The sequence below is a fragment of the Panthera uncia genome, chromosome F2 (genome assembly GCF_023721935.1).
Source record: "Panthera uncia isolate 11264 chromosome F2, Puncia_PCG_1.0, whole genome shotgun sequence".
Classification (NCBI taxonomy): Eukaryota; Metazoa; Chordata; class Mammalia; order Carnivora; family Felidae; genus Panthera; species Panthera uncia.
Genome location: NC_064812.1, coordinates 35,976,664 through 36,003,404, shown reverse-complemented (window position 1 = coordinate 36,003,404; position 26,741 = coordinate 35,976,664). Strand labels below are relative to the sequence as shown.

At 41.8% G+C, this 26,741-nt stretch overlaps 1 protein-coding gene across 3 annotated transcripts; it reads right to left on the bottom strand.

Moving 5' to 3' along the window:
• Nucleotides 1-18,870: 18,870 nt before the first annotated feature.
• Nucleotides 18,871-26,443, bottom strand: ZNF706 (zinc finger protein 706). 3 transcript variants are annotated; one of them, XM_049633564.1, is made up of 4 exons: nucleotides 26,319-26,443; nucleotides 21,933-22,069; nucleotides 19,879-19,986; nucleotides 18,871-19,178 (listed from the first exon to the last, which is right to left on the bottom strand). In XM_049633564.1, the coding sequence occupies exons 2-3, from the start codon at nucleotides 22,065-22,067 to the stop codon at nucleotides 19,891-19,893; spliced, it is 231 nt and encodes a 76-aa protein (XP_049489521.1). In that variant the 5' UTR covers nucleotides 22,068-22,069; nucleotides 26,319-26,443; the 3' UTR covers nucleotides 18,871-19,178; nucleotides 19,879-19,890. The 3 variants fall into 3 exon arrangements, with proteins under 3 accessions (XP_049489521.1, XP_049489522.1, XP_049489523.1); XM_049633565.1 differs by lacking the exon at nucleotides 26,319-26,443 and adding an exon at nucleotides 25,738-26,002; XM_049633566.1 differs by lacking the exon at nucleotides 26,319-26,443 and adding an exon at nucleotides 25,386-25,470.
• Between the last annotated feature and the right edge of the window lie 298 nt (nucleotides 26,444-26,741).

Genomic DNA, 26,741 nt, shown 5'->3' with positions numbered 1-26,741 from the left:
CCTCCCCCATTCATGCTCTGTCTCTCTCTGTCTCAAAAATAAATAAACGTTAAAAAAAATTTTTTTTTTTTTAAATAAATACCTTCTGCATGTTTGACCACTCTGTAATTTCTATCTTCAGCCAATCCCTCCCTGAGAATCATATACGCACCTGGACCCGCGTGCTTCAAGTACGACGTACTTGACATTGCCGCTGGGCTAATGGCCATCGCAAACCTGTCCAGAGGTGAGTTCTTAAACTCCTGACGTGCTGTTCCCAAAACTCTCCCCTCACCCATCTTCCCCATTAGGTCAGTTTATGGCGTCACCACCTGCCCAGCTGACCAAGCCAGAAGCCTGGCAGTGGGCTCCGATTCCTCCTTTTCTCTCATTCATAGAGAAGCCATCGGCGAGTCTTGTTGGTTCTACCTCTAAAATCTTTTCGGTCAGCCCATTCATCTCCTGCCACCACCCAGGACCAAGTCTCCACCGCCACCTGCCAGGATTGTTGGTAGTCTCCTAATTGTCTCCCACTCCCACGCTCGCCACGTTCCAGATGATCCTCCACATGGCAGGAAGGGTGCTCCCGACAAAATGCCAATCGAGTCACATCCCTCTCCTTCTCAGAACATCTTCCATTCTTCCCGCTGCATTTGAAATAAAGTCCAAAAGCATCACCACAGGTGACAAAGCGTTGCCTCATCTGGTTCCTGCCCACCTCCAAACCTCATCCCATGCCACACCATCCCGAATGTTCCCTTCACTCCAGCACACGGGGCCCTTCCAGTCCTAGAACAGGCTAGGCTCTTTCTTGCCTCCGGGCTCTGTACTTGCTGTTTCCTCAGCCTGCAAGGCCGAGGTTACCTGGCCTCCTGAGAGGAATCTGATGGCCACCTATCTAGAGAAGGGCACGCCTGTGGTACTTTGACAATACCTGTCTTCCCCGAGGACTACAAACTGCATGAAGGCAAGGACCTGTCTATCAAGCCTAGGGTTGCACCCCCAGGCCCTGATACGTGGCTGATTGATCCAGAGGTGGGTCTTTTGTCTACAGATTCCTAAGGACCGACCTTCATAGGCCACAGCTCCCCATAAAGATATGCGGCTGTAGGATCTCTGGCACCCGTGAAAGCGTGCTGCTCAAATCTCCTAGGCCATGGGAACCCAGCTGACAGCCCCAGTTGTGGCCCTGTTGGATCCAGCGGTCTTCCTTCTGGGGCCACCCTCCACCCACTGCCCACCCGGCCCCCAACCACTGCCCAGCCCTCCCCTGCACAGGAGGCCTCTCTCGGGCAACTTCTGCTTAGGAACACCCCATCGGCCTGGCAGAAAGCTTTCTCAGGACTGCGTGGCAGTCTGACGCTTCTCCCCAGTTCTTCCTTTCCTATCAGTTCTCCCTTCACAGGCGTGAGAACTGCCTGGTAGTCTGGAGGCTTTCCAGGAATATTCCTACCCTCTCCCTCGGTCCTTCACAGGCATGTCCCCTACCCTGTTGCACTTCCAGTCCTGTTTTGGCATCAGTTTCCCAGGTGCCCCTTTAGAGCCTTGAAATATTGATACTATAAACCGCAGTCCAGAAAAACAAACTCTTACCTGATACTGTGTGTAAAACCATCTGCTCCCTTCCCACACCTCCTCTAGGCAAGACCTTCAACTAGAAGAGATAAAAAAAACACCACCTGTGCCCCGGAACTTCTGGTTTACCACCTAGGGTTCCAGATCACTCGAGATACATTCCAGATGTCACTTAACCTTTGTCCCCACAGGAGCTAGCAGAATAGGTAACCACTGGCTGACCTGGTCAGTTCTGGCACAACTGAGGCCCGTGCTCCAGACAGGCAGCATTAAGTTCACACGCAGGCATCTATAAACCCCTCAGTAAATGAAGTCACCAACTACTGGCCCTTGTTTGGTTCTACTGATGTTGTCTCTGTAGCTCCTAGAAGGCTTCACTCGTGTTGTGGAGAATAAAACCTACTCTCTTGTGAGGGAGAAGCACATTTGGCTCTATAACTTGTATATGTGGCATTTCTTCACCTTCTCTGGCTGAAAAATCAATCCTTTTTGCCCTACTTCTGTGTAAGCGCCATGAACACCAATGGTCTGTTTTGTCCATCATCATGTCCCATAAAGGCCCTCGGCAATTGCTGAGCAAACTGTCCCATAGGTGCTTTCCCATTTTCTGAAACTCAGAGTAATCAAGTGACTTTCCCATTCAAGTGGCTTATCTGCCAGGGTCAGAAAAGTAGACTGCTTATTGTGTATGGTTAACATTTACTGAACACTCGCTCTAAGCATCCAGTGCTTACATCCCATTTAAGAGGTAACTAACTCTCATCATCGTCCCTACTTTGCCGATGACTACATAGGTCTGGCCAGGTTAGGTGACTTACCTAAAGTCACAAAGGGAAAAGGCAAGGCTGAAACTCAAACACAGGTGAGGTCAGAGCCCACGTTCTAAATTCTCACACCATACTGCTTCATCCCAAATGACAAGAAACAATCATTCCCCTCAACACGATCAGAACTGAAAAGAATAGACTGTTAGATCTTTGGGAGGCTAATGAAAGGTCAATAAAACATCTGGTAGCAGCAGTAAGCCACAGGGCAGAATTACATTTTGCCTTTCCTTAGAAGAAAAATAAGTGGATCTCAGTGTTAGAACAGTAGCTCAGTAAGATCAACACTGCCAGCGATCCCGTCATTGACAGTAGAACAGCTGACACTGACACTGACCGACTCGAGGTACCCACGTCAAGACCCAATGATACATGGACCAAACAAAATGGGGCAGTGTCCTCTCAGGCTGCAATAAGAGAAGATCTGAGTAGATGGAAAAGGGAGAAGGAATAGAGGACAATACAGAAGAATTACGAGAGTTAAGCAAGCGTGTGGTTTTCCCCTGAGATTTGCCATTCCCAGTTTTGCATTTGACCATTTAACGCATACATCACATTCCTCTGTTCGGTCTTAAGGGAAAAACTGCCAAATGCTGGTTGTGGATTAATCGCTGCAGTGCCATTCAGCTCTTGTTGACACAGGGACGAACATTCGAAATACGGTATTAACAACTGGTGGGGCGCGGGCTGGTCAGACAGGTCCTGGGCCACAGTGCTGCCGCAGGGTCATCCCTTTTGTTGGTGGGGCAGAAGGAGGTTACGGAAAGCAGAGGGACAGCGTGGCTGAGGAGTGGGCATCATTTGGGATAATCGGTTAAGTTATTCCCTACTGGGTAGAAGCATCTTAATATGGTAAGTGGCAGGGCTGGTCAGACTGGTACAGCCACTAATCAGCTTTGGATACAGGTTAATTGGATCCTAATTTCAAACCTCTTGGGTGAAAACGTTTGACCCTGAACTTTTTATTTCACGTTAGATCAAGTTATGTTAATGAAGAACTAGCTTAGAATATGAAAGGCAAACCTCTGTATTTCGACATAAGCGTCACTCCGTGGTCTTGGTACGTTAAAACCATTTCCTTTGAAACTCCAAGTTTTCCTTGTAATCTATCTTCCCCCAGGGATCTGCCGGTAGTCACATCAATCCCACAACAGGAAGATTAATTCTTTTAGGCCTGTAGTTAGACTTTCGAGAACAAAACAACAAAATACCAGTAAACCTCAAGTTCTTTGCTCATGCAACCAAACACCCTTATGGAAATGGATGTGGAGGCAAGGCCTCCCTCACGTAGGGCGTGTCCAGCGGGCTGTGGCATTTCCCTCAAGTGGCCGGCCCTTCAATTAGAGCCTTTCACAACTCGGGCCGATTAAAATCCGGTTTTATATTGACTTGGTGAGTTTTGTAGTTAGAGCTTTCAAGGTGTTTTAAATCACAGCTGAGCAGGGTGACTCTGGTCATGGGAATTTTCCCCTTTACACAGTGCAAACAAACCATTAAAAAATAGTGGCACTTTGAATTTGGAAGCCGAAACCCAAACCAATCAAACCAAACCAACCAACAAACAAAACCAGTTTCACAGTATGGATGGAAAAGTAAGGGGCTTCTATTTCCATCTGTCTGTACGGACTGAATGATTTACCACAAAGCACGAGTTACTCTTATTATCTACAAACTAATTACCACCACCCAGACTATAAAGAACAAGGGAAGGGAAGAAAAGCTCCAAATTAAGACAGGTATTTCCCACCGCCTATCCATTCAAAACACAAAACAGCCTCAAATATTTTGAATATCTGCACCTACCCAGACCGGATGCCCTGGGCCAAAATGTATCTGCACAACCTCCTTTTCCAGGGAGTGCTGCTACCTGTCAGATGGCCAAGGGCCATATTTGAGGGTTTTCCTTTCTACCATGTAATAGCTGGTGGTTATCCTCATTTCAGAGACGAGAACAGTGGGATTCAGAGATGTGCAGTGAGTTTACTGCTCAGAGTCACCCAGGTTCTCAATGGCAGGGATAGATTCAAATCTAAGTTCGCCCGACTGACACAGACCTAGGCGATTTCCCCCGCATCAGTGACTCTTAACTATCTTCTTCCTGCTATGATGCACATGCGATTTCACACTAGCATCTGTGACAACCAGGCATACCTAGAGTTTGTATGTGTGGTTCTCTACCTGCTGCATGTAATTCGAGCTCTTTCTCTCCCTCTGAAGAAAGCATGCTGAAATGCTACTTAAGTGGTGTTCTTGCAGGGGACAGACAGTCTTGAAACCATTCCAATTCATAAAAGAGTCTACAAGCTTTGGTACTTTACAGCAATCACTAGTTAACAGCTTGCTTTTCATAGCGTGAAAGCACACACCAGCACATCGCACACAGTCTTGGAGAACCACTGCACTACACCTCAAAGGGCTTGAAACTTTACAAAAACACTTTAACATAGATTTTAAAAATATCGTCCTTGCACCGCTAACAAGAGCTTCCGAACGGCTCCTCTGCCATTTGTCCACGCAAAACACGTTGGGACGCATGGCCTCCTTACCCACGTCAAAGGACAGCCAGGGTGGAAGCTTGTGTAGAGACCTTTAACTCCGAAATTGCACTTCTGGGAGTTTTTTTGAGAAAGTAACCACTATTACATTTGAGTTAAAAGACTAAAATAAGTCTCATAGTTTAAACTGGCCAGGAAGGATATCATAATGTCAATATATTCCTAAATAAATGAATCAATAACTTGGTATCCTCTATTTTCATGCTACCTAGAATGACTAGTATATTTTATGTCACCGAGGACTAAAACACTGAAAACGTCGGTTAAGATGCTATATTTGAATATGGCATATTTGTTTCTAAGTATTTTATGCCAACACTTTAAATATAAATTAAGCTAGTTGTGCCTAAAAAATAGACAACGCCAAGTACATTTTAAGCTCGAGCACTGGTGCCGAACTACAATCAGGTTTCCCTGGCCATCAGGGCTCCGGGCCTCTCTGAAGGAAGCCTTGACTTAGGTATGGACATTTACCATAGGACACTTCCTGGGCTTCTCAAGTCAGTGGTCTACATCTGCTTCCTTGCTACCCAGTTTCTAACCCATCTATTTTCCCGAAACCGCATTTCCTTGACCTCAGAGCAGCACTTGGGATGACGACCGCTGCAGTTCAGAAATGCATCTAATCCACACCCTGGCACGAAGCAGGCATTCACTGAATGATGGCAGTTCACGCCTCTGACTGCCCGGCCTTTGCTCACTCTTCTCACAGGACTCCCGGAGCCGGTAGTATCCTGGTACGCTCAATGTGTCCCTGTCACCTGCTCTTTTAGTCACTGTTCCTGGCTCCTTCTCTACCCATCTTCCAAATGGCAAGGCTTTCCAAAGTTTTACACACAGCTTTTTCTTTTTACTATATACTGCCTTAGAAATAAACACCATTTCTAGGATTTCAAAGATCACCATTATGCACATTAAGGAAAATCTCTCTCTTCAGTCTTAAGTCACAGTGTCACATTCCAAACTAAATGGGCTAACTACTCAAGAAGTGCTGCCGTGTACCTTCTACCAGTCTACTTTTTCAAGGGTAGACTGGGTCTTATACTTTTTGCAGGCTTTGCGTGTTTTATATGCAGCGTGGACCCTTTATACATTTCACTTGCTTTTACTCTTTTATGGATCCATATGCATCCTTAAGTTGCTAGAAGCTCTTCAGCTTAAAAACAAATGGGAAACCAAGGTCCCAAGTTCTATGCCAAAGAACAATGGTTTCCAAAGTGAGGTGTGTGTGCATCCCCAAAGGCAAGGGAATTAAAAGCAAAAATGAACTACTGGGACCTTATGAAGATAAAAAGCTTCTGCACAGCAAAGGAAACAACCAACAAAACTAAAAGGCAACCAACGGAATGGGAAAAGATATTTGCAAATGACATATTGGACAAAGGGCTAGTATCCAAAACCTATAAAGAGCTCACCAAACTCCACACCCGAAAAACAAATAACCCAGTGACGAAATGGGCAGAAGACATGAATAGACACTACTCTAAAGAAGACATCCAGATGGCCAACAGGCACATGAAAAGATGCTCAACGTCGCTCCTCATCAGGGAAATACAAATCAAAACCACACTCAGATATCACCTCACGCCAGTCAGAGTGGCCAAAATGAACAAATCAGGAGACTATAGATGCTGGAGAGGATGTGGAGAAACGGGAACCCTCTTGCACTGTTGGTGGGAATGCAAACTGGTGCAGCCGCTCTGGAAAACAGTGTGGAGGTTCCTCAGAAAATTAAAAATAGAGCTACCCTATGACCCAGCAATAGCACTGCTAGGAATTTACCCAAGGGATACAGGAGTATTGATGCATAGGGGCACTTGTACCCCAATGTTTATAGCAGCACTCTCAACAATAGCCAAATTATGGAAAGAGCCTAAATGTCCATCAACTGATGAATGGATAAACAAAAATTGTGGTTTATAGACACAATGGAGTACTACGTGGCAACAAGAATGAAATATGGCCCTTTGTAGCAACATGGATGGAACTGGAGAGTGTGATGCTAAGTGAAATAAGCCATACAGAGAAAGACAGATACCATATGGCTTCACTCTTATGTGGATCCTGAGAAACTTAACAGAAACCCATGGGGGAGGGGAAGGAAAAAAAAAAAAAAAAGAGGTTAGAGTGGGAGAGAGCCAAAGCATAAGAGACTCTTAAAAACTGAGAACAAACTGAGGGTTGATGGGGGGTGGGAGGGAGGGCAGGGTGGGTGATGGGTATTGAGGAGGGCACCTTTTGGGATGAGCACTGGGTGTTGTATGGAAACCAATTTGACAATAAACTTCATATATTGAAAAAAAAAAAAAGTGAGGTGTATGTGTTCCAGCTACTAATACGATTCAGTGGGATGTTGGAAAAAAATTATTAAAATGTTCTTTCTAAAACCACAGCGAGATACCACCTCACACCAGTCAGAATGGCTAAAATAAACAACTCAGGCAACAACAGATGTTGGTGAGGATGCGGAGTAAGAGGATCTCTTTTGCATTGTTGGTGGCAATGCAAGCTGGTGCAGCCACTCTGGAAAACAGTATGGAGGTTCCTTGAAAAATTAAAAACAGAACTAACCTATGACCCAGCAATTGCACTACTATGTATTTCTCCAAGGGATACAGGTTTCGAAGGGGCACACATACCCCAATGTTTATAGCAGCACTACCAACAATAGCCAAAGTATGGAAAGAGCCCAATTGTCCACCAACGGATGAATGGATAAAGGTGTGGTATATATATATACAATGGAGTATTACTCGGCAATCAAAAAGAATGAAATCTTGCCATTTGCAACTACGTGGATGGAACTAGAGGGTATTAAGCTAAGCGAAATTAGCCAGTCTGAGAAAGACAAGTATCGTTATGACTTCACTCATATGAGGACTTTAACATACCAAGCAGATGAACACAAGGGAAGGGAAGCAAAAATAATATAAAAGCAAGGAGGGGGACAAAACGTAAGAGACTCTTAAGTACAGAGAACAAACTGAGGGTTGCTGGAGGGGTTGTGGATGAGGGGATGAGCTTAAATGGGTAAGGGGCATTAGGGAGGATACTTGTTGGGATGAGCACTGGGTGTTATATGTAGCGGATGAATCAATGGAATCTACTCCTGAAATCATTTTAGCACTACATGCTGACTAACTTGGATATAAATTAAAAAATAAGTAAATTTAAAAAATGATTAAGATTGTAAATTTTATGTCATGTGTCTTTTACCACAATTAAAAAACGGAAAAGAAAAAGAATTTTTTCATCTCATCCTAAGGTCTATTTTTGTGTTGCATTATAATTATAATGAACACACGTATATAATTGATAAATACATTAGTAGTGTATATTCAAGAATTTTTAAAAATATTTATGTACTTTTTGGGAGAGCACAAGCAGGGGAGTGGTAGAGGCAGGGGCAGAGGATCTGAAGCAGACTCTATGCTGACAGGCTGACAACAGAGAGCCTGACGTGAGGCTCGAACTCACAAACTGTGAGATCATGACCTGAGCTGAAGTTGGATGCTCAAGTGACTGAGCCACCCAGGTGCCCCAGTCAAGAATTTTTTTACTCACATAATTTTATAATTGAAATTTGGAGTCCACGGACATGAAGAATAGTCCTGACTTAAACTATATATATATTATTATATACCATTCACCAGGTGACAAAAATAAGCATTTTTTTAAAAGTTTACTTATTTTGGGGCGCCTGGGTGGCGCAGTCGGTTAAGCGTCCGACTTCAGCCAGGTCACGATCTCGCGGTCCGTGAGTTCGAGCCCCGTGTCAGGCTCTGGGCTGATGGCTCGGAGCCTGGAGCCTGTTTCCGATTCTGTGTCTCCCTCTCTCTCTGCCCCTCCCCCGTTCATGCTCGGTCTCTCTCTGTCCCAAAAATAAATAAAAAAACGTTGAAAAAAAAATTAAAAAAAAAAAAAAAAAGTTTACTTATCTTGAGAGAGTGAGTGAGTGGGGAAAGGAAGGAGAGAGAGGGAGAGAAAGAATCCCAAGCAGGCTCCACATCTTCAGTGCGGAGCCCGATGTGGGGCTTGAACTCATGAACCATGAGATCATGACCTGAGCCAAATTCAAGAGCTGGACACTTAACCTACCCAGGTGCCCCCGAAAGAAGCACTTCTAAACTAAGCTTGAGATCTAAGAGCCTATTAAAATACTGAACACAAATATACCCTATGGTTGGATGTACATGTCAAGTCCAAATGTGATAAAAACATACGGACACCTATCCTGACTCAACATTCTCCCCATGTAAAGCTTATAAACATCTGAGAAAGATGAGGACAGATTAAAGATCAAGTGGTTTTTATGTTAAAATAAGTCAATGTAAGAGTAGTTCTTCCCACTACTTTTTCTATTTCTCTCTTGACAAAACTCACTCAAAGTACAGAACTACCTACATAGCTCCTGCACTGTGCATGCCCTGGTATCATAGGATTATTGAATGAGAAGGGATCTTGGAATTGATTTACTTTACCTCCCTCCACGTGCTAGAAAGCCCTGCTGCGCTGTCCCAGACATGATCAGACAGCTGCCTTGCTAAGAACTTGAGGGAAGGGAAGCTCAGTCCATAACCAGTCATTCTGCTCCTGGGCCAGATCCAGCATTGTGACGACGCTTCTTACAGTCAGGTAATGACTTCCATGATCTTCCAGACCAGCCCCTAGAACAATCAACAACTTTCCAAGTGTCTCCCTTGCAAACATAGTTTCAAGTCTACTCAACATACTAAACCTCTTCTCCCACCGAATGGAATTTAGCCAAGCACTGTTCCATTTGAAAACAACGAAAACAAAGACACCAAGAATCAAACACCAATTTCACATGAAAACTGGCTATTAATGAATGAAGAACACTGTGTGTAATTATGTGTATTTTCCTAAAGTAAGGCTGCATTCCCACCTTTTAAAGCAAGGAAATCCTATTTGAATCAAAATGACTCAAAATGTGCCTATAACAAACACATTGGCCCTCACATCAAAAAAAAACAAAAAAAAAAAAAAAAGAAAGAAAATAAAAGACAGATTTCTGTCCATATTTTAGGCTCATACAATACGATTTTTATTAATCCTAATTGGACTTAACGTTTATTCCATTTAAACTAATTCTTGTTGGTGTCACTTTAGTGTTTCAGCCTAAAATCTTTCCGAACTGTAATTCTCTACTGGCTTCCCTCCATATTTTGTGGTACCTGCAAACTGCTACTACACACACACACACACACACACACTTTAAACTGAACAAGACAGAGGTTTATGGAAGTTGATAGTTTGACAACATCTATTAAACGTATCAGTACAGAAGTCCAAAATTAGCTTGAGTCCACTTATATTACATTACTCTGCCCTGCTGAAATTAAGATGTATTATCAAGCTGTCCCTTGACTTCATGTTTTGTGTGCATTTCAAAAAGGAAAAACTACTTTGAAAACCATGAAGTATTCCACCTGTATGGCACTGCCTGTAACAAGCATTCGGTATGACTTTAGGAATCTAAAAAAAGGAAATCCAAAAAATTTTAAAAGTAATCCACAAAAGCAACAAGAACGACTTCTTACAATTCAGGGAATATTCCACTTAAAGGTAATGGACAGTTGCATACTCCATCATAAACATTCAAGTAGGCACATAACGAGACAATTCCTGGTTCCTAAGAATCCTAAATAAGGACAGTATACATCAAGCTGGAAAAATAAAAGACTATTCCAAGTGGCTGAGAGTTAGAAAGAGTGATCCTAGGAGACTGGAGAGCTAGAAAGAGTGATTCTAGGCGTCAGGAAAAGTTAGAGTTAGGACTTGAAAGAATGGAAGAGAAAGATGGCACACTAGTTAAGAGACAGAAAAATCATGTGGACGCAGGGAAAGGGTAGTGAGAGTTACTCAAGGAACAGCATGGGATCAGACAGGGCAGCAGAAGGGGCTGGCAGGAAGTGCACAGTGACCAGACTGCAGACGACTGGTCAGTCCCACAGCAGGGGAGTATATTCATGTGGTGGGAACACCCGACAGCTTCAGAGGCGGGGATGTGGCTTGAACTGTGCTTCCAGAGAGTTTCTTATTGCAGGGAAAGTAAATGTAGTTGGGGGAAGAGATTAGAAAGCTACACACAAAAACCAGTGCAGGTGAGGAAAAGGGGATCCACAATTAAAAGCTAATGCACGCAATTAATTACCTAGAGACTATGAGAAAATTTAAAATCCTGTCCTTTCTTTGATATCCTCTTTTGTGCTTTATGAAAATCAAGACGGATTACCTATCTATATTTTTTAGAATAGCTTCTCATTGGTATTACTTTCCTAGAATGATAGTGCTTCAGGGGCGCCTGGGTGGCTCAGTCAGTTAAGCGTCTGACTTTGGCTCAGGTCATGTTCTCACAGTCTGCAAATTCGAGCCCCCCATCGGGCTCTGTGTGGACAGCTCAGAGCCTAGAGCCTGCTTCAGATTCTGTGTCTCCCTCTCTCTGCCCCTCCCCAGCTCATACTCTGTGTCTCACTCTGTCTCTCAAAAAATGAATAAATGTTAAAAAAAAAAAAAATTAAGAATGACAGTGCTTCAGACTTACTGGCAAACTGCAAATTCCTACAGCCTTCTGAGTTGTGATTGACCAGGGCCAAGTGAAGACCCAGGGAAATCCTGTTCCCCTTCAGGGCTCCATCATATTGGGTTTGTTTCCCTTTTACAAAATACATAGCAAGTAAATAGACATTGCTGAGGTAGTGCTCTCCAACACCTACTCCTTTGTACTGCTTTTCAGAAACCTAGAAACTTTTCAGAAAAATATCAGCAGTTGAGTTGAACCCTGAAGAATGGGTTGCATTTCCACAGGAAGAGACTGGAGTTAGAGGGAAAAAAAGCTATTTCAGTAAGAAAAAACACAAGCAGAAATGGGAAAAAATAAGAAGGGTGTGTGTGAGACATATTACGTACTAACTTTTAGCAGAAGGAAGATAGTGGGAAGAGAGCTAAGTTCTTGAGCACCAACTGACTGCGTAAGAACTTGTATGTAATTTCCTCTTTAAATTAGAACCATCCTTTGAGGTAGAGATTGGGTTCTGTGTTTCCTAATGTGACAAGGTACGGTAGCTCGGAAGGGTGAAGTAACCTGTCCACATTCACTCAGCTGGGAAAAAGCAGAGGCGAATTTGAACCTTAATGCTGCCATTTTTCTTACTGGTCATTCAACTACCGCCTTAAATGTTTTACAACCTCCTATCCTAGTTGAGAAACCGTTCCTATTAGAAATATTCCTGGCTATTCAAAACAAGACTTAAATACAATCTCTTTTGTTACTATGAAAATCCATATACATATACAGAAATATGAAATAACAGAACTTAACAAAATGCGGATCAGAAATAAGCTCTAGAAACATGAAAGGTTGTTTTCTTACTGCAACTTCCTGAATTGACCTAATGTACAAACTTAGTGGAATCTAAAAACATAAGAAAAAACACCGACTATAGCAAATCTACTGCATGGATCATTAAACAGCCACAAAAATGGCTTATACAAACTTTGTAACATGAAAAGACCCCACCTGTTATAATATTAAGTGACATGGAAAACATAATGTGCAAAAAGCAACTACAAAAAACCCAACTTTACTATATTCTTCCAATTTCTGTACGCACTGAAGATGTTATTTTTGTAATGAGCAGAACACAAAAAGGATCATGTAGAGATACACTGTAGTCTGGGACCATTTAGGGCCAAGCAAACATCTCAAAATACAGCTCTTTGGGCCCAGCTGTATCATTGCATTATAGCAGAACAAAATTTTTGCCTGTAAATCTGCATACATAATGAACCTGAATAATCAAGAGTGAAACCACAGACAGTATACTGTTAAAAAAAAAAAAAAGTCCAAAAAGTTGTAAAAAGATCTCTATTAAAAATAAAAAGCACCAACAGAATATTTGGTAAATATGACTCTTCCTACCATCGTGTCACTCTCCTGCCCCCAAACCCTGAAAGTGTCCTGACAGCGTTGGGAGTAATTTGAACTATTTATTATGATGTGCACACATTGCAGTCTGGCCCCATTCTAATGACTGCTCCCTACTCCCACCCATGGGCTCAAAGGCTCTCATTCTCAAGCCTTATGCTCTGGCTGGCCTACTCACTTTCTTTCAAAGAAACTTTATGTACTTAAACTGAGCTTTTGCTCACTCAGCCACCCTCATTTGGACTCCCCCCATTTACTCCCACTCCTCCCCAGCTGACTCCCCAGCTGACTCCCCGCCTTCCAAGCACAAATCAACCTCTCTAACCCACAAGTCTTCTCCCTTGTATATATTCCTGTAGAAGTTATTATTTATAAAACCCACCACTTAACCCCATAGCCTAAAATTATGTAAAATACATTTTAATTTCTAAAGATAAAGGACTTTTTTTTTTTTTGACCTTTGCTTATTTCTTTCATGATAATGAATTACTTCTATATTATGCTTTACAGTTTATAAAGCAATTTCACATGTATTATTCTCAATAAATATCCTGGTGACTTAAAACAACCTCCTATCTAGTGGCCACATCTTGGTCTTTATTTATTTTTAAAGTTTATTTCTTTATTTTGAGAGAGTGCGAGCAGGCTCAGTGCAGAGCCTGATGCCGGGATTGATCCCACTGTTAGATCATGACCTGGGCTGAAATCAAAGTTGGACACTTTATCAACTGAGCCACTCAGGTGCCCCCAGATCTCGGTTTTTAAACACCATTCTCTAATAAAAGGACTCAGGACTCTGGAGAAATGGCTCATTTGAGGACCAGGGCAGAGAAAATACAAGATGAGCATGCAATTCTTATAGTAAAAAGTAAGGAAATGATCAAAAAAAGAGGGGGCATATGAAAGGGATACAGGTGCCAATCTGAAAGAGCTCTCACTGGCCAAAGCTGAACTAATTTGAATAACAAAATAAACAATATCAAGAGTGCATATGGATAAATAACAGGAAAAACAAATCTTCCATATAGAAGAATTCCAAATAATACACATAGATACTCCCTTCCAGGAGGTGGAGCCAAATCCCCACTCACCTTAAGTTAAGGGCTGGACTTTGAAAAAAGGGGGAAAAAAAAAATGTTACTTTCCAGTGGAGAAACGTAGCAGACAGCACCTTCACCAAACCATGAAGGCTAACATCACCCATGATGTCATGTGGGGATCATCTTCCCCCAGGATGCAACGAGAAGGGCACTTTATCTGTGGTCTTCCTCACTAAAACCTGGTACCCTAATGCAATCGTGAGAAAAACAAATCCAAACCGGGAACATTATACAACATGCTGCCACACACCTCAAGTGTCAAGGTCATGAAAAACAAAGAGAAGACTGAGAATCCATTGTAGACCGCAAGAGACCAAGGAGGAATGCCAACTAAGTGCAATGTGGTATTCTGGACTGGATCTTTTAAGAAAAAAAAAAAAAAAATTAATAGACAAACTGGTAATGGTAATATAAACGGTAAAATACCGATGCTGGTTTCTTAGTTGTGATAAACACACCACAGTAATGTTTAAGATTGTAACAGTAGGATAAACTGATACTGGGCACAGGGATAGGAGAATGCCTTTATACTACACCTTTAAAACTTCCTGTATCAAAAATCACAAGCTTTGCCTCAAGTGTTCACTGCTATTATTAGCCCAGGGGACACCTAACCTGCAGCCAGGACTGCATGTCTCCCTTCCCTCCTCAGTAAAAATGTTCTGTACTAAGCGGCAGTACCTCTAATCCCAACTGGACAGTTTCCCTAAGTCCTTTGGGTGAAAAGATGATCAGAAAATAAGTCTGTGGGGCGCCTGGGTGGCCCAGTCGGTTAAGTGTCCGACTTCGGCTCAGGTCGTGATCTCGCGGTTCATGGATTCAAGCCCTGCGTCGGGCTCTGGGCTGACAGTGCAGAACCTGGAGCCTGTTTCGGATTCTGTGTCTCCCTCTCTCTCTGCCCCTCCCTTGCTCGTGCTGTGTCTCTCTCTCAAAAATAAACACTAAAAAAAAATAAAGAAAGTCTGAACAACTCAGCACAAACAATATTAAGTTCATATGAATGCTTGTGAATAAAGGCATTTCAAGGTTTTGGAATCTAGTTCATCTGACCAGATATTTAAGTCTCAGTAGGATTTAAAAAACCAACCAACCAACAACCAACAAACTTAAATAAAAATAGATGGAAAGACTTTAAAAGACAAAACCTAAGCAGTATGGGTGCCATAAGGTTTTTAAAAAAATGTACATTAAAAAAACCTTTTTTTTGATGTTTATTTATGCTTGAGAGACAGAGTGCGAGCGGGGGAGGGGCAGAGAGAGAAGAAGACACAGAATCCAAAGCAGGCTCCAGGCTCCAAGCTGTCAGCACAGAGCCTGATGCAGGGCTCGAACTCATGGACCGCAAGATCATGACCTGAGCCAAAGTCGGACACTCGACCGACTGAGCCACCCAGGTACCCCAAAAATGTACATTTTTAAAAAAAAAAGACCTTGGTTGTTTGACAAGTGACCAATGAACTGCTCAACATGTGTAAGTAAAAGGAGGTAATATTAAGATTTATAATGAAGAACCTTAATATCTAGTTTAAATTTGATATTTAGTACTAAATTAATATTTAAACCAAGACTATCTTTGGCAAACCAGGATGCATGGTCACCCTAACTGTAAATCTAATTTTGAGAAACACCGTTATATTCTTGTAGAGGAAATATTATGATGGCCTACTTACTAAAATTTTAATAATACGGAATCCAAAAAGCAAGTCACACTTAGAATTTTATAAGACTGAAGACAGTGACAAAGTAAGGTACTTATCTGGTCTACAAAAACCTAAGCTTACTAATGATATCACCTATAAAAACAATGATGGTGTATACATAAAAAATGATGAGAAAGTAATAGGATTTTAACATAATTACTTCACATTGCAGATATGCCCATATGGACACAAATGATTAAAGTCTGGCTCCATACATGCAGATTTTAAATTTGGAGCCCTACTATGTACAAAAAATTGGAGAATGCCTATTCAAAACCAAAAATTAAAAAATCCAAAAAGATGGTAACTCAGTAAAAAGCTTACCCAAAGAACATTTAAAATAGAAGACATTTCAGTTCAATATGGTAATCTGCAACTAATGACAGGTTGAACTTTCATTAATAAAACATCAATTTTCTCAATAAAGTATATAGATGTTTTATTAAATCTATACATAGGAAGGGCTAAGGTTTTTCTGAAACATTTACAACAGATAAAATTAGGGAAGCCTGAAAGATTCCAGTAAACACAACCCCTAGTGTTAATCTTCATTTCTATACACTCAAAAAAGTATATGTCTGACTAAAATCAAACCAAACCAAAAACTCCCCAAAATGAAAATTCTAACACAAATAAATTATTCAGATTAAATTTAAATATGGTATTTTAGTTATAGTTTGGACTGTGGCTATCACTGTATTTTAGAAAAAGGCTTTGATATTAACTGCATTTTAAAACAGAGCATATTCCACATACTAATAAAAATGAAACACAAGAATTCTTTTCGCCAAAATAGTAACATTGGAAATTCTATTTTATTCATGCTACATATAGCTCAAGTTTGCATTATGATGTGATTAACTAGCTATGCAGTAGCCTTAATATAAAACCAAAGTGTTATCTCAAATTGGAGTCTGTGTCCTAAAGGACTTACCCATTCAATTTATTGACCTAAACATTTTTCATTTGAGTATTATTTTTATATTAATAGCCAATTACTTCTCCCTTCCAACAACTTACACTTAACTCTATACAGGAAGGCTTCAGAATGACAACCTTTTCCTTTTCCCTTGTTAAGTATTCTGTACACCTAAAATAGACCGAACTTCAGGAAAAACAATGAGAAATGAAAGAAATCTCTTGCTGCCTTTGGAATGACTGAGCTCTACACTTAAGAGGCAACTCTGAGTTGAGAAATTAAAAAAAAAAAAAAAAAAAAAAAAAATGGGAAGAGGCAATATAAAAATCTCCTAGAATGTAGAAGAAATTAGACTAGTTTAGTTTTCTTTAATATCTTCTTTAATAAGACATTACAGCACACAACTGAGCCCCCAGTGTGTCAGTTAAACATGGGGATGTAGATCCATATGAAGTAGAATGAAACAAATTTAACCTTAACCCCATTCCTTTTGGCAATTAGTGGAAATACAGAATACAAACGGACCAATTCTCTCTCAGTGTCTCAGATTTTATAAAGTCTTTGAAGACACCATAAGTTTTATAATGAACTTTGCTGTGGTCTGTTATAGAATCTTCAAATTAAATAATGAGGATGCTTAAGAATTTTAATTTTCCCCTTAGAGCAAATTTAACTCAAACATAATAAAGAAGGGATAATCCTAATAATCCTTACATGAAGTATGAGAATCAATGTCTTATGCAAGACCAATGCAGCTATTTTCCTTCACTGAGATATAAAGTTAAATATGGTGTCTTCAGCTGCTTATAAAAAAGGGTTAAGTACAAGAACAAAAAGCTTTTATTCTGAATTACAGCCAGTAAAACAAATGAAAAAAAAAAATAAAACCAAAACTTGTGAATGGTTTTTAAATGATTTGTTACTAAATGTAAACATACATATGGTCAAAGCACTTTTAAAAACCTTTAAATTGTAATTTAACCAGAACTTCTGTAATACCCACCACAAGCAATCAGGCAAATTCTAATGTTCTAGTAACCAACATATTAGGAAATAACAGATATTAAATCTGAACTTAGGAAATTACACGGAAAAAAAAGACTATTTTAAAGTAAGAACGTAACAGAAGTTGCTAAGAAACTATCACCACTGAAGCTTTTCCTCGTAAATATCTTATTTTAAACTTACAGTGAAGTCAAACAAGGTGGGCAGAATACGCACAGCTATGAAACAAATGCAGTGATGAATTACAGCAGAAAGAGGGAATGCGCTTTGTGACCCACAGGATCAGATTCGTGGCTCTAAGCAATTACCAGTAAATAGTTGAGTGTTCTTCCTATTATATTAACTTCAAATTTTAAACCGAGTTAAAGCAGTTTCACTAGTAAAGCTAATAGCTGACAAAAGCAAATTAGGAGGACCCTAAAATTAGTCTTCCTTAACTGGATGGGATATACCTCATCCATCGGAACCAACCCACTTCCCCATCCTTAGAGCCAAAAGAATGTGGACATTGGCCCATTTTAATACTTTTCTAGTTCAGACAAATCATACTGTACAGTCTTTGATTTCAGGAACCAGTACAAAGTAAACTTCTAAAACCAACCATTCACTTACAAACGAAAGGAGGGAGAAGGTTCTGGGAATTAACCCAGCAGCAAGTCATTCCAATCTTCCTATTAAGGAAAACCACTCATAAAATTGGCCAAATTACTAATAAATTCCATCAAATGTGGAGTTGTAATCTCAAATTAATGAACTTGAAGAACTGTGAAAGAATCCATAGGTGTAACTTATATAAGACAGATCTTTACCAGTTCACACGTGATCCATCAGGTTTGTATTAAACGAAAGCTGGATTATTTCGCTATGGCATATACTTCAGAACCTATTCTTTCAGAAGGGCTCACTGAAAATCCAACCACATTAGGAATTTGTCAGTTATCTAGAGGGTATACCTGGCTGGCAGCTACAGCCAGGTCACACAGCAGGCTAAAATATTCCAACCTCAAACACAGGAAATGATCAGAGGGGGAAATGACACATGGTGGTAATATACTAAGGCAGCAGGTAAGTCATTCTTCACCTAGACCAGCAGCTGCCAGTAAAACTATGAATGAGTCTGCTCCAATGTAACTAGCGAACCTGCCACTGAGCTGAGAAAGGGAGATAGGAACTGCGCTTGCAATTCTAGCTGACGAATTCATTAGATTTTTATAAGGCAAATAACGTGGAAGGTTAGAACAGAATTTCTAGAACCATTTATCCTGTGATGTTGTAAAATCAAAGTACTACTTTATTAAATGAGTTATTTTACACAATATGAACATCAATATAATTACAATTGTAAAAAAATTTTTTATAACAAGGATGGACTGATTTTCAGATTTCCAAATCAGAGTCAACTGTACATTTACACAGAATTGTCTTTGCATGAAGCCCAAAAGGGAACAGCATAAAAATGAGTGTTTCTGTAGCCCCTTTATTTTTGCTGATCAACAGTTTGTTAGAAAAGCAGCTGCAGGTTTGTTACCTAAGGTCTGAGACAGTAGAAGAGCCAAAGGTGTCGTGAATTCACCTATAAAACATAAACGGAATTTTCAGTGAATGCAAGCATTGCACAAATACCACTTATATGCATTTCAAATGTCTACGAAAAATGCACCACATGCATAAGCTACCAAGTCATTCTGATGGATCTGTCAATGATTTTATACACAAATCTTTGATAAATTTACTTTAAAAAGGAAGTTATCTCACACCATCACCACCACTTAGGGAAAACAAAAACCACACAAAAAATGTAAACTGATTATTTTCAAGCAACTATAAAGTTTATACAGTGTAAGCCCACATTTTGCTACATATTTCAATGCATTCAGAAGCTCTGTTAAACACTCTAAAATACCTGCAACAAGGCACTCAGGAACATTGTTCTGCATCATTTCTGGGAGCAAGACCCTCAAATGCCTTTATAATAGTTACTTTCTTTAGGCTGGTAAGTCTCTTCCATTCTTGGACCAGAGCTGGCCAGCATCACCTCAGCCCCCCATTTTGGGCTACAGTAGTAAAAACTTGGGTGTTTCAAAGGCATTGAGAAGATCTGGTTTGGGAAAATGGGTTTTTAACAGTTGTGAAGGTAAACACTAACTTAAAAAAGGGGAAGCAGTAAAATCTCAGCTAGAAAAAAGGTAGACATTAATTTCAGTAACAGAAGATAATTTTGCTCTCGTATACAACCTTGACATTAACAAATGAAAAGACAAAAGGTCAACTACCTGTAAACAACTTTATGCCTGAACATCAGCCAATTCTGGAGGAAGTGGAGTCTTAGGATGCTTGCTTTCAAAGTGCTGCTTGAAGGTCTTAGGGTCTGGCATTTGTGTCTGATTTTAAAAAATGTGCAAAAAAAGAGTTAGACCTTATTCATGAAATAAAAATGTGTTAACTTTTCAAATCCTGAGCCTGCTCACGATAGACAATCATCTCAAAATACTTTTAAGTTCCTGCAACTAGTGGCTGGCATATGAAAAAGGACCTTGTAACAAAGAAATTCCTAACGTGTGACCGTATTTCACATATGGAGAATAGGTGGGTTACATAAAGGATTCCGCTTGTTTAACAGGAAACAAGAGATAACATTTATTTAACACATTATGTTAAGCAGGTTACCTGAATTCTCATAGGACCTTCCCACTAACCTTAAATTAGTTCCTACTATTATTCCTCATTTCACGTAAGAAACTAAAACCTAGGGTGTAATTTGTCCAAGACCTGTTTCAACCTCATACTGTACTTCAGTTCTCAAATGTTACACTACACCAACTTCCCTAGGCAAGGACCTTCAGTAATTGATCCTCTTGCTCAGGCAGTTAAACAAAACATGAAATACAAGTTTTGGCTATTTTTGGGAGTTTAAAGAGGTGAACTACTCTAGGTCTTTTATTATTTTTTAAAACTTGATTTACTTATTTAGTGTGTGTGTGTGTGTGTGTGTGTATGTATGTATGTATGGGGGGGGGGGGGGGGGGGGGGGGGGGGGGGGGTGCATGCAATCGGGGTAGGGGCAGAGAGAGAATTCCAAGCAGGCTCTGTGCTGTCAGCAGAGAGCCCACTGCAGGGCTCAATCCCACTCAGGAGCGGAGATCAAGAGTCAGATGTTTGAGCCACACAGGCACCCCTACTCTAGTACTTTCAAATCGAAGCATTTACTCATCAGTAATTTAATGAAATTTACTTTTACCCTGTCTCTTTCCAAAGAGAATTTAAAGTTGCTCAATTGCATTATTTTGAGTGTCTCAAAGCTCAGTATGAACAAGATACTTAATGTAATAGGTTTCCTCTCTTAACAAGAACTTTCATGTAGTTAGAAACTTCAATTTCATCAGTAATGCCTTCAGATGATAAACTTTAGTTTTGGAATCGTGTCTTACCAAGATCCCTTCCCACAACCCTACCAAGGTGTGGGGCTTTGGAAAAAAATACATATACATATGTATACATGCATATGTACTGGACCACCGTCACTATGTATTTTTCCTTTGGCACTTCTATTCACGAACTTCAAAGGTGCTGAGCTTACAAAAAAGCAAGAAAGAAACTGGCTTGGAACTGAAGAAAAACTTCTTTGAAAGGAAGTGTGGTATGGTGGCCTGGAGGGTGGGCTCAGGAACTAGACTGCCCAGCTTCAGATCCCAGCTCTTCTCTGTACTAGCTGGGTGACCCTGCACAAGTTATTTAATCCCCATGGCTCAGTTTACTTTTCTGTAAAATGAGAATAAAAGTCCTTTATCTCATAGGGTGATTGTGGGGATTAATGGGCTCATACATGTAGAACACCAGATATGCACTCAATAGTAGTTGTTATGACTACTCTTCAAATCTAATAAAACATATTAATTCTAGGAAAGGCCCTAATGTAAAAATACTCCGTAGAGTTTTGCAGACCTCCTAAGAATTTAGTGAAGAAAAAAAGACAATTATATAACCAGGGGTATACTTGTGTCTCGTACAGCTCTAAACTAAGAATGTAGATCTGACTTCTTACAAAGTTCAAAGTGTAGTATCTGCCCTGAAGAAGACATCTTTATTCTTCACGAGGAAAAGGACTTTGCTTTGTTCACTCCCTTCCCCCAACACCTAGAGAACTGTGCCTGGCCACAGGAGCCATTCAAGAAAATATTTATGGAAGAGACAACTGAAGATGGAAACCTAAAATAAGCAGCTCTCCGATCTATTTATTTTGCCATGGCTGCAAAACTTTAACCTCGATACAGCAACATCTAAGCAAAGAACTGTCCACAGGAGGGTTATGCCATCCCACTCCCCTTACCCTACAGACAGTGCAGGTATATATTAAGGCAGCTTTGGCAGCAGCCTTTTGGTCATGTCCTTGTTTCTTCTTTTGTCCAGCTTGCTTTTTGGCATTTTTCTGCTGCGACTGAATCTTCTGCTGTCCACGAGCCATATCTAAAAACAGAAGTTGAGGCATTAGAGTGATTAATACCGAGTAATCGAAGTATGGTAATGCTCTCAAGAGTTGAAGACTTAAGTTCTATAGAGCTGTCAGTCAAAATGTATGGGTTTTCAAATTCTCACATACAATGCTACTAGAGAATAAATTAGTACAACCACTGTCGAAAACTGTTTTGGTGTACTCTATAAACCTAATAATTCCACTCCCGATATAAATGCAAATGTACATATACACCCAACAGAAATGTTGCATTTCCCAACAGAAATGCAAATGTACATATCCACCCAAAGGCAATACGAGAATGTCCAGAGTACTTGTTTCCAAAACTGGAAACAATGCAAATTCCAGTTAATAATAAAATGGATAATTTGTGGTATACTTATCAGTGGAATACTACCTGCATTCAAAAAGAAAAAAACTATGGTTACAAGTAACAACAGGGTTGTATCCAGTGTTAAAGGAAAGAAGCCAGACACAACACACGGGTTGTATACAGTTCAAAACAGGCAAAGCTAATCTAGGAGGTGGTGACTGGGAAAAAAGGGCATGGGGGGCAGTTGATGTGTTCTATCTCTTGATCAGGGTAATGGTTATATAGGTGTGTTCACTTGTAAAAACTCACTGAGCTGTACCTCTAAGATCTGTACACTTTGCCATACGTAACCTTCAAAACTTTACCAAAAAAGTTTAGCACTCTTCCCCAAGCAATTGCTTGATCACTTTGCAAAGGTACTTTCCCTTTCTAGTATTAACTGTCATGAATTAAGATTCTTACAATTTAAGAGAAATTTAGAGCTGTCATCTAAAGGTTCTGAAGGAGATCCTAAGAGCAATGGGAACTGTTCTCCTAAATACTCAGGTTACATAAAACCACTATGCTGTTCTAAATCTTTCTAAACAACTGATCTTTGCAGGATTGCTGGAGAAATTACTAAATAAGATTAAATTAGTTCCCAATTGAGAGAATAAACCTTGTAAAAAGGGTAAAGGTACCTTTACAAAAATGAAAGGTACCACTTTTTACTACTGATAGTCTGAAATGAAGCTAAATGGGTTAAAAATAAATGTCACTGAAAAAGTTACTTTTACTTTTTCATTAAATTTAAGTCTTCATGGAGCACCTGGGTGGCTGTTGGTTGATTCTTGATTTCAGCTCAGGTCATAATCTCACGGTTATTGAGTTCAAGCCCCACACTGTCAGTACAGAGCCTGCTTGGGATTCTCTCTCTCCCTCCCCTGCTCTTGCTCGCTCTTCAAATAAACTTATAAAACAAAAACAAAAAACAAACAAAAAAAAAAAGGAAGAACTGCAGAAACTTAAAAAAAAAATTAAAGGCTTCTCAAACCAAGAAACAGACTCTTAACTATAAAGACCTGATGGTTATCAGAGGTGGGTAGGGGGATGGGTGAAATAGGTGATGGGGATTAAGAAATACACTCATCATGATGAGCATTGAGTAACGTATAGAATTATTGAATCACTAATATTGTACACCTGAAATTAATGTAACACTACATGTTAACTCTACTGGAATTAAAATAAAAACTTAATAAAAAACATTAAAGTCTTCTATTGGACAACACATGTTAAACGTGCTCATAAAGGGCCTATGAGCCCCAGCTACCTTTTAAATATATTGAAATTGGGTCCTAAGTAGAATTCCTATGTATAGCTTTGACTAGCACTGCAATTAAGTTTTAAACTTCTAAATCACTGCAGGGCGTGAACATAACATGGACCTACATCACCTTTAACCAGAAAACAGTACTGGCTTTTTCTGACTGGGATCCTAATTAGTTAATGGATATAAAATCAAAGCATTTCATAGAAGCACATGAGGTTCTCCCCAAAAAAGGAAAAAGGGAAACAATACATAAATACACTGCTTGGACAAGTTCCCACTAGTATTTAACACTGAACTGAAAGTCAAGTAAAATATAGAAGAGACCCAACGCTTTTCTAAAAAGCCAGCTATTTTAACAAACTACAAAAATTTTTAGTATGCTAGCCGAATGTAAGAACCCCGTTCCCATATAATGGTAAATATCACCAGATGTGTTAGTCCTTGAACACCAAACTTCCATTTTCGCTTTTCAAAAGCCAAATATTTATCATTTCCAAGCCAAACGGAATGATTTTAAGTATATTTAAGTACAAATGTTATGGCAGCATATCAAACCTGTTCCCACAGAAACAGTTTTAGATACTTGAGTATGAGGTGGATGGTAATAGGTACGCAATCTTTATGTATCCCAGTCTATTATAACATCTTGTATCAGTACCTTATGTTACAATACTTCAGTCCTCTCAGGCTTCTGAACTCTTCTACACAATGTCTGCCACGCATGCTAACACTGATTTTGCGGGTAACCTCAATTGTTTTAATGCCACTAATTCCAGAAATTTCTTTGATAATTACAAGATATTAGTTATTCTGATACCACTTTCAGGCAGCGCTCTGTACAATGTCATGAGATGAATATTATTTTTAACTTTTCCACCTAGGACTTCTCCTAAAATATAACATTACACAATAGATTTAACCTATTTTCCACTGTCATCTAAAGTAGTAAATAAAACCATAAAAGCTTTGATAAGTAAAGACTGTTGTAGCTTGTTCTTATTTTTAAAACAGAAAACTGAACACCCCGTAAAGGAAATCGAATCAACAGTCTAAATGCGTGGGGTAGGCCCCTAACTTCCAACAACTCACTGCATTAATTTCCTTTCTGAAAGCAGAAATGCAAACGAACAAGCCACCTGCTTTTGGACAGCTCAACTTAAGAAATGCTCTCAAGCCAAATCGAATTTTCTACAAAATCTTAAGCACAACTTCTTAATTACATACGACAAACTCAGGGGCAACAAGTCACTTACAAATACCTTAAACGCAGATTTTTAATGTTACTCTTATTTACTGTAATTTTCCGAGAGGGCTGCAAAGAGGGAAGTAGAACGAATAAAGAGTTGTTCTAAAATGAAGAGCTTTTACAGGAGGCAACAAGTAAGGAGTGCCCCCTAAGATCCTCTTAAAACCCAAACAACTAAGAAAAGATTTTTCGATCCAGGAAGTAGGATCATTCTCCATAACCATCTGAAACGAAGAGGCCCAGGCAGTGATCAACATCCTGACCCCCACGTTTTAACTACATCCGTTCACCGAGGGTAGAGAAAAGCACCAGGAGTAAGGTCTATCTCACCCAACACTTGACCGACCCCAGCTGCAGCCCGGCCCACCTTCCTTCCCAACCGGCCTCTCCCGCCTCGGGGAGCTCCTTCCCCGGTCCGGCCACACAGCCCTCACCTACCCGCCACTCCGCACAGATTCCGGCCCGAGACGCGCCTCCCCGAGGCTTTGGCCGCCCCAAACCCGGCCCCTTCGGCCACGGGGAGCCCGGGCCTCGAGAAACCGACCAGCTGCTGTCGCCAAGGGGTAAGGTTACCGCTCCGCTCCGCGGCCTGCAACCCGGCCACCTGCAGGGCCTGGCAGGCGCCCGAGCTCTCCCTCCTGCCCGCGGCCCGCGCTGGGACAGGACGGGCCGCCGCCTGGGAGACGGGGAGGCCGGCGGCCCCTCGCGACCCGCGGCGACCCCGCCGCCGGGTCCCCACCCCGGCTCCCGGACGTCCTGCGGCGTCAGCGCCGCCCCCACTGCCGCTCACCCGGGCCGGGACAGTCTTGCGTCGGAGAGACCGCGCAGCGCGAGAGGGCCGGGGGAGGTGGCCGGAGGGAGAGCAAGGGGGAGCGCGCCCAGCACCGCTTCGGCCTCCTCCACCCGCCAAGGAAGGGAAAGAGGAGAGCGGAGAGCACAACAGCCCGCGCCTCGAACCCGCCGCCGCGCGCGCCCGCCGCCGCCTCAGCCTCGGGGGAGGCCACTACGCTCGTGCCCGCGCACGCCGCGCAGCTCTCCCAGTCGCCCCAGCGCCCGCCCGCTTTTCGCCGCCCACTCGCCTTCCTGCTGCGGCCACCTCCCCCGCCCCTCCTCTGCTCGCACGCCTGCGCCCTTTCCGGTCGCGCAGGCCAATGGCAGCGCGCCCCTATTACATAAGCGCCAGGGGGCGGGGCCTGGCGGCGCCGGCGACCCCTGCGAGACGGGAACTGCAGGGGACGTCGCCCTCTGTCCCCGGCGCCCCTCCTCTCCCGCGTGCGCTATCTAGGCGGCTTCAGCCGGCGCCGCGTGTTCGCTGTCCTGCTGGGTGACGGCCCGCGGCGTGTTTCACAAGTCGCTCGCTAGCACACTCACTCGGGCGGCGGCCAGCCTCGGCCCCCGCGGCCCTTCGCACTCGCCTCCCGCCTCGCCGGCGCCCTGCTATGCTGTGGCTCCGGGGACTGGCCGGGAGAGGTGCGCCAGCGCCGCGGCGGCGTGGGACACCGGGCAGCCCGCCACCCGGACGCACCGCCGCCCTCGCCCCCAGTGCGGCCCGTGGGCCCGGCAGCCCCTAATAGGGACGCGGCCTTTGTTCTCTCATCGGCCTCCCTTTACCGCGTTCCCACGGAAACCCCGGTTATTTATTTATTTTACCAATCTGGGGTTTTTAGGGAGTTCAGGATTCCAGCCTCAGTGTTGCTGGCTAGGGCTCCCTGATCGGATTAGCGGACTACTAACTATACAGAGTTGCTAATATTTGGGGAAATGGCTAAGTTGGGTTGGTTTGGTTTCTCTTGA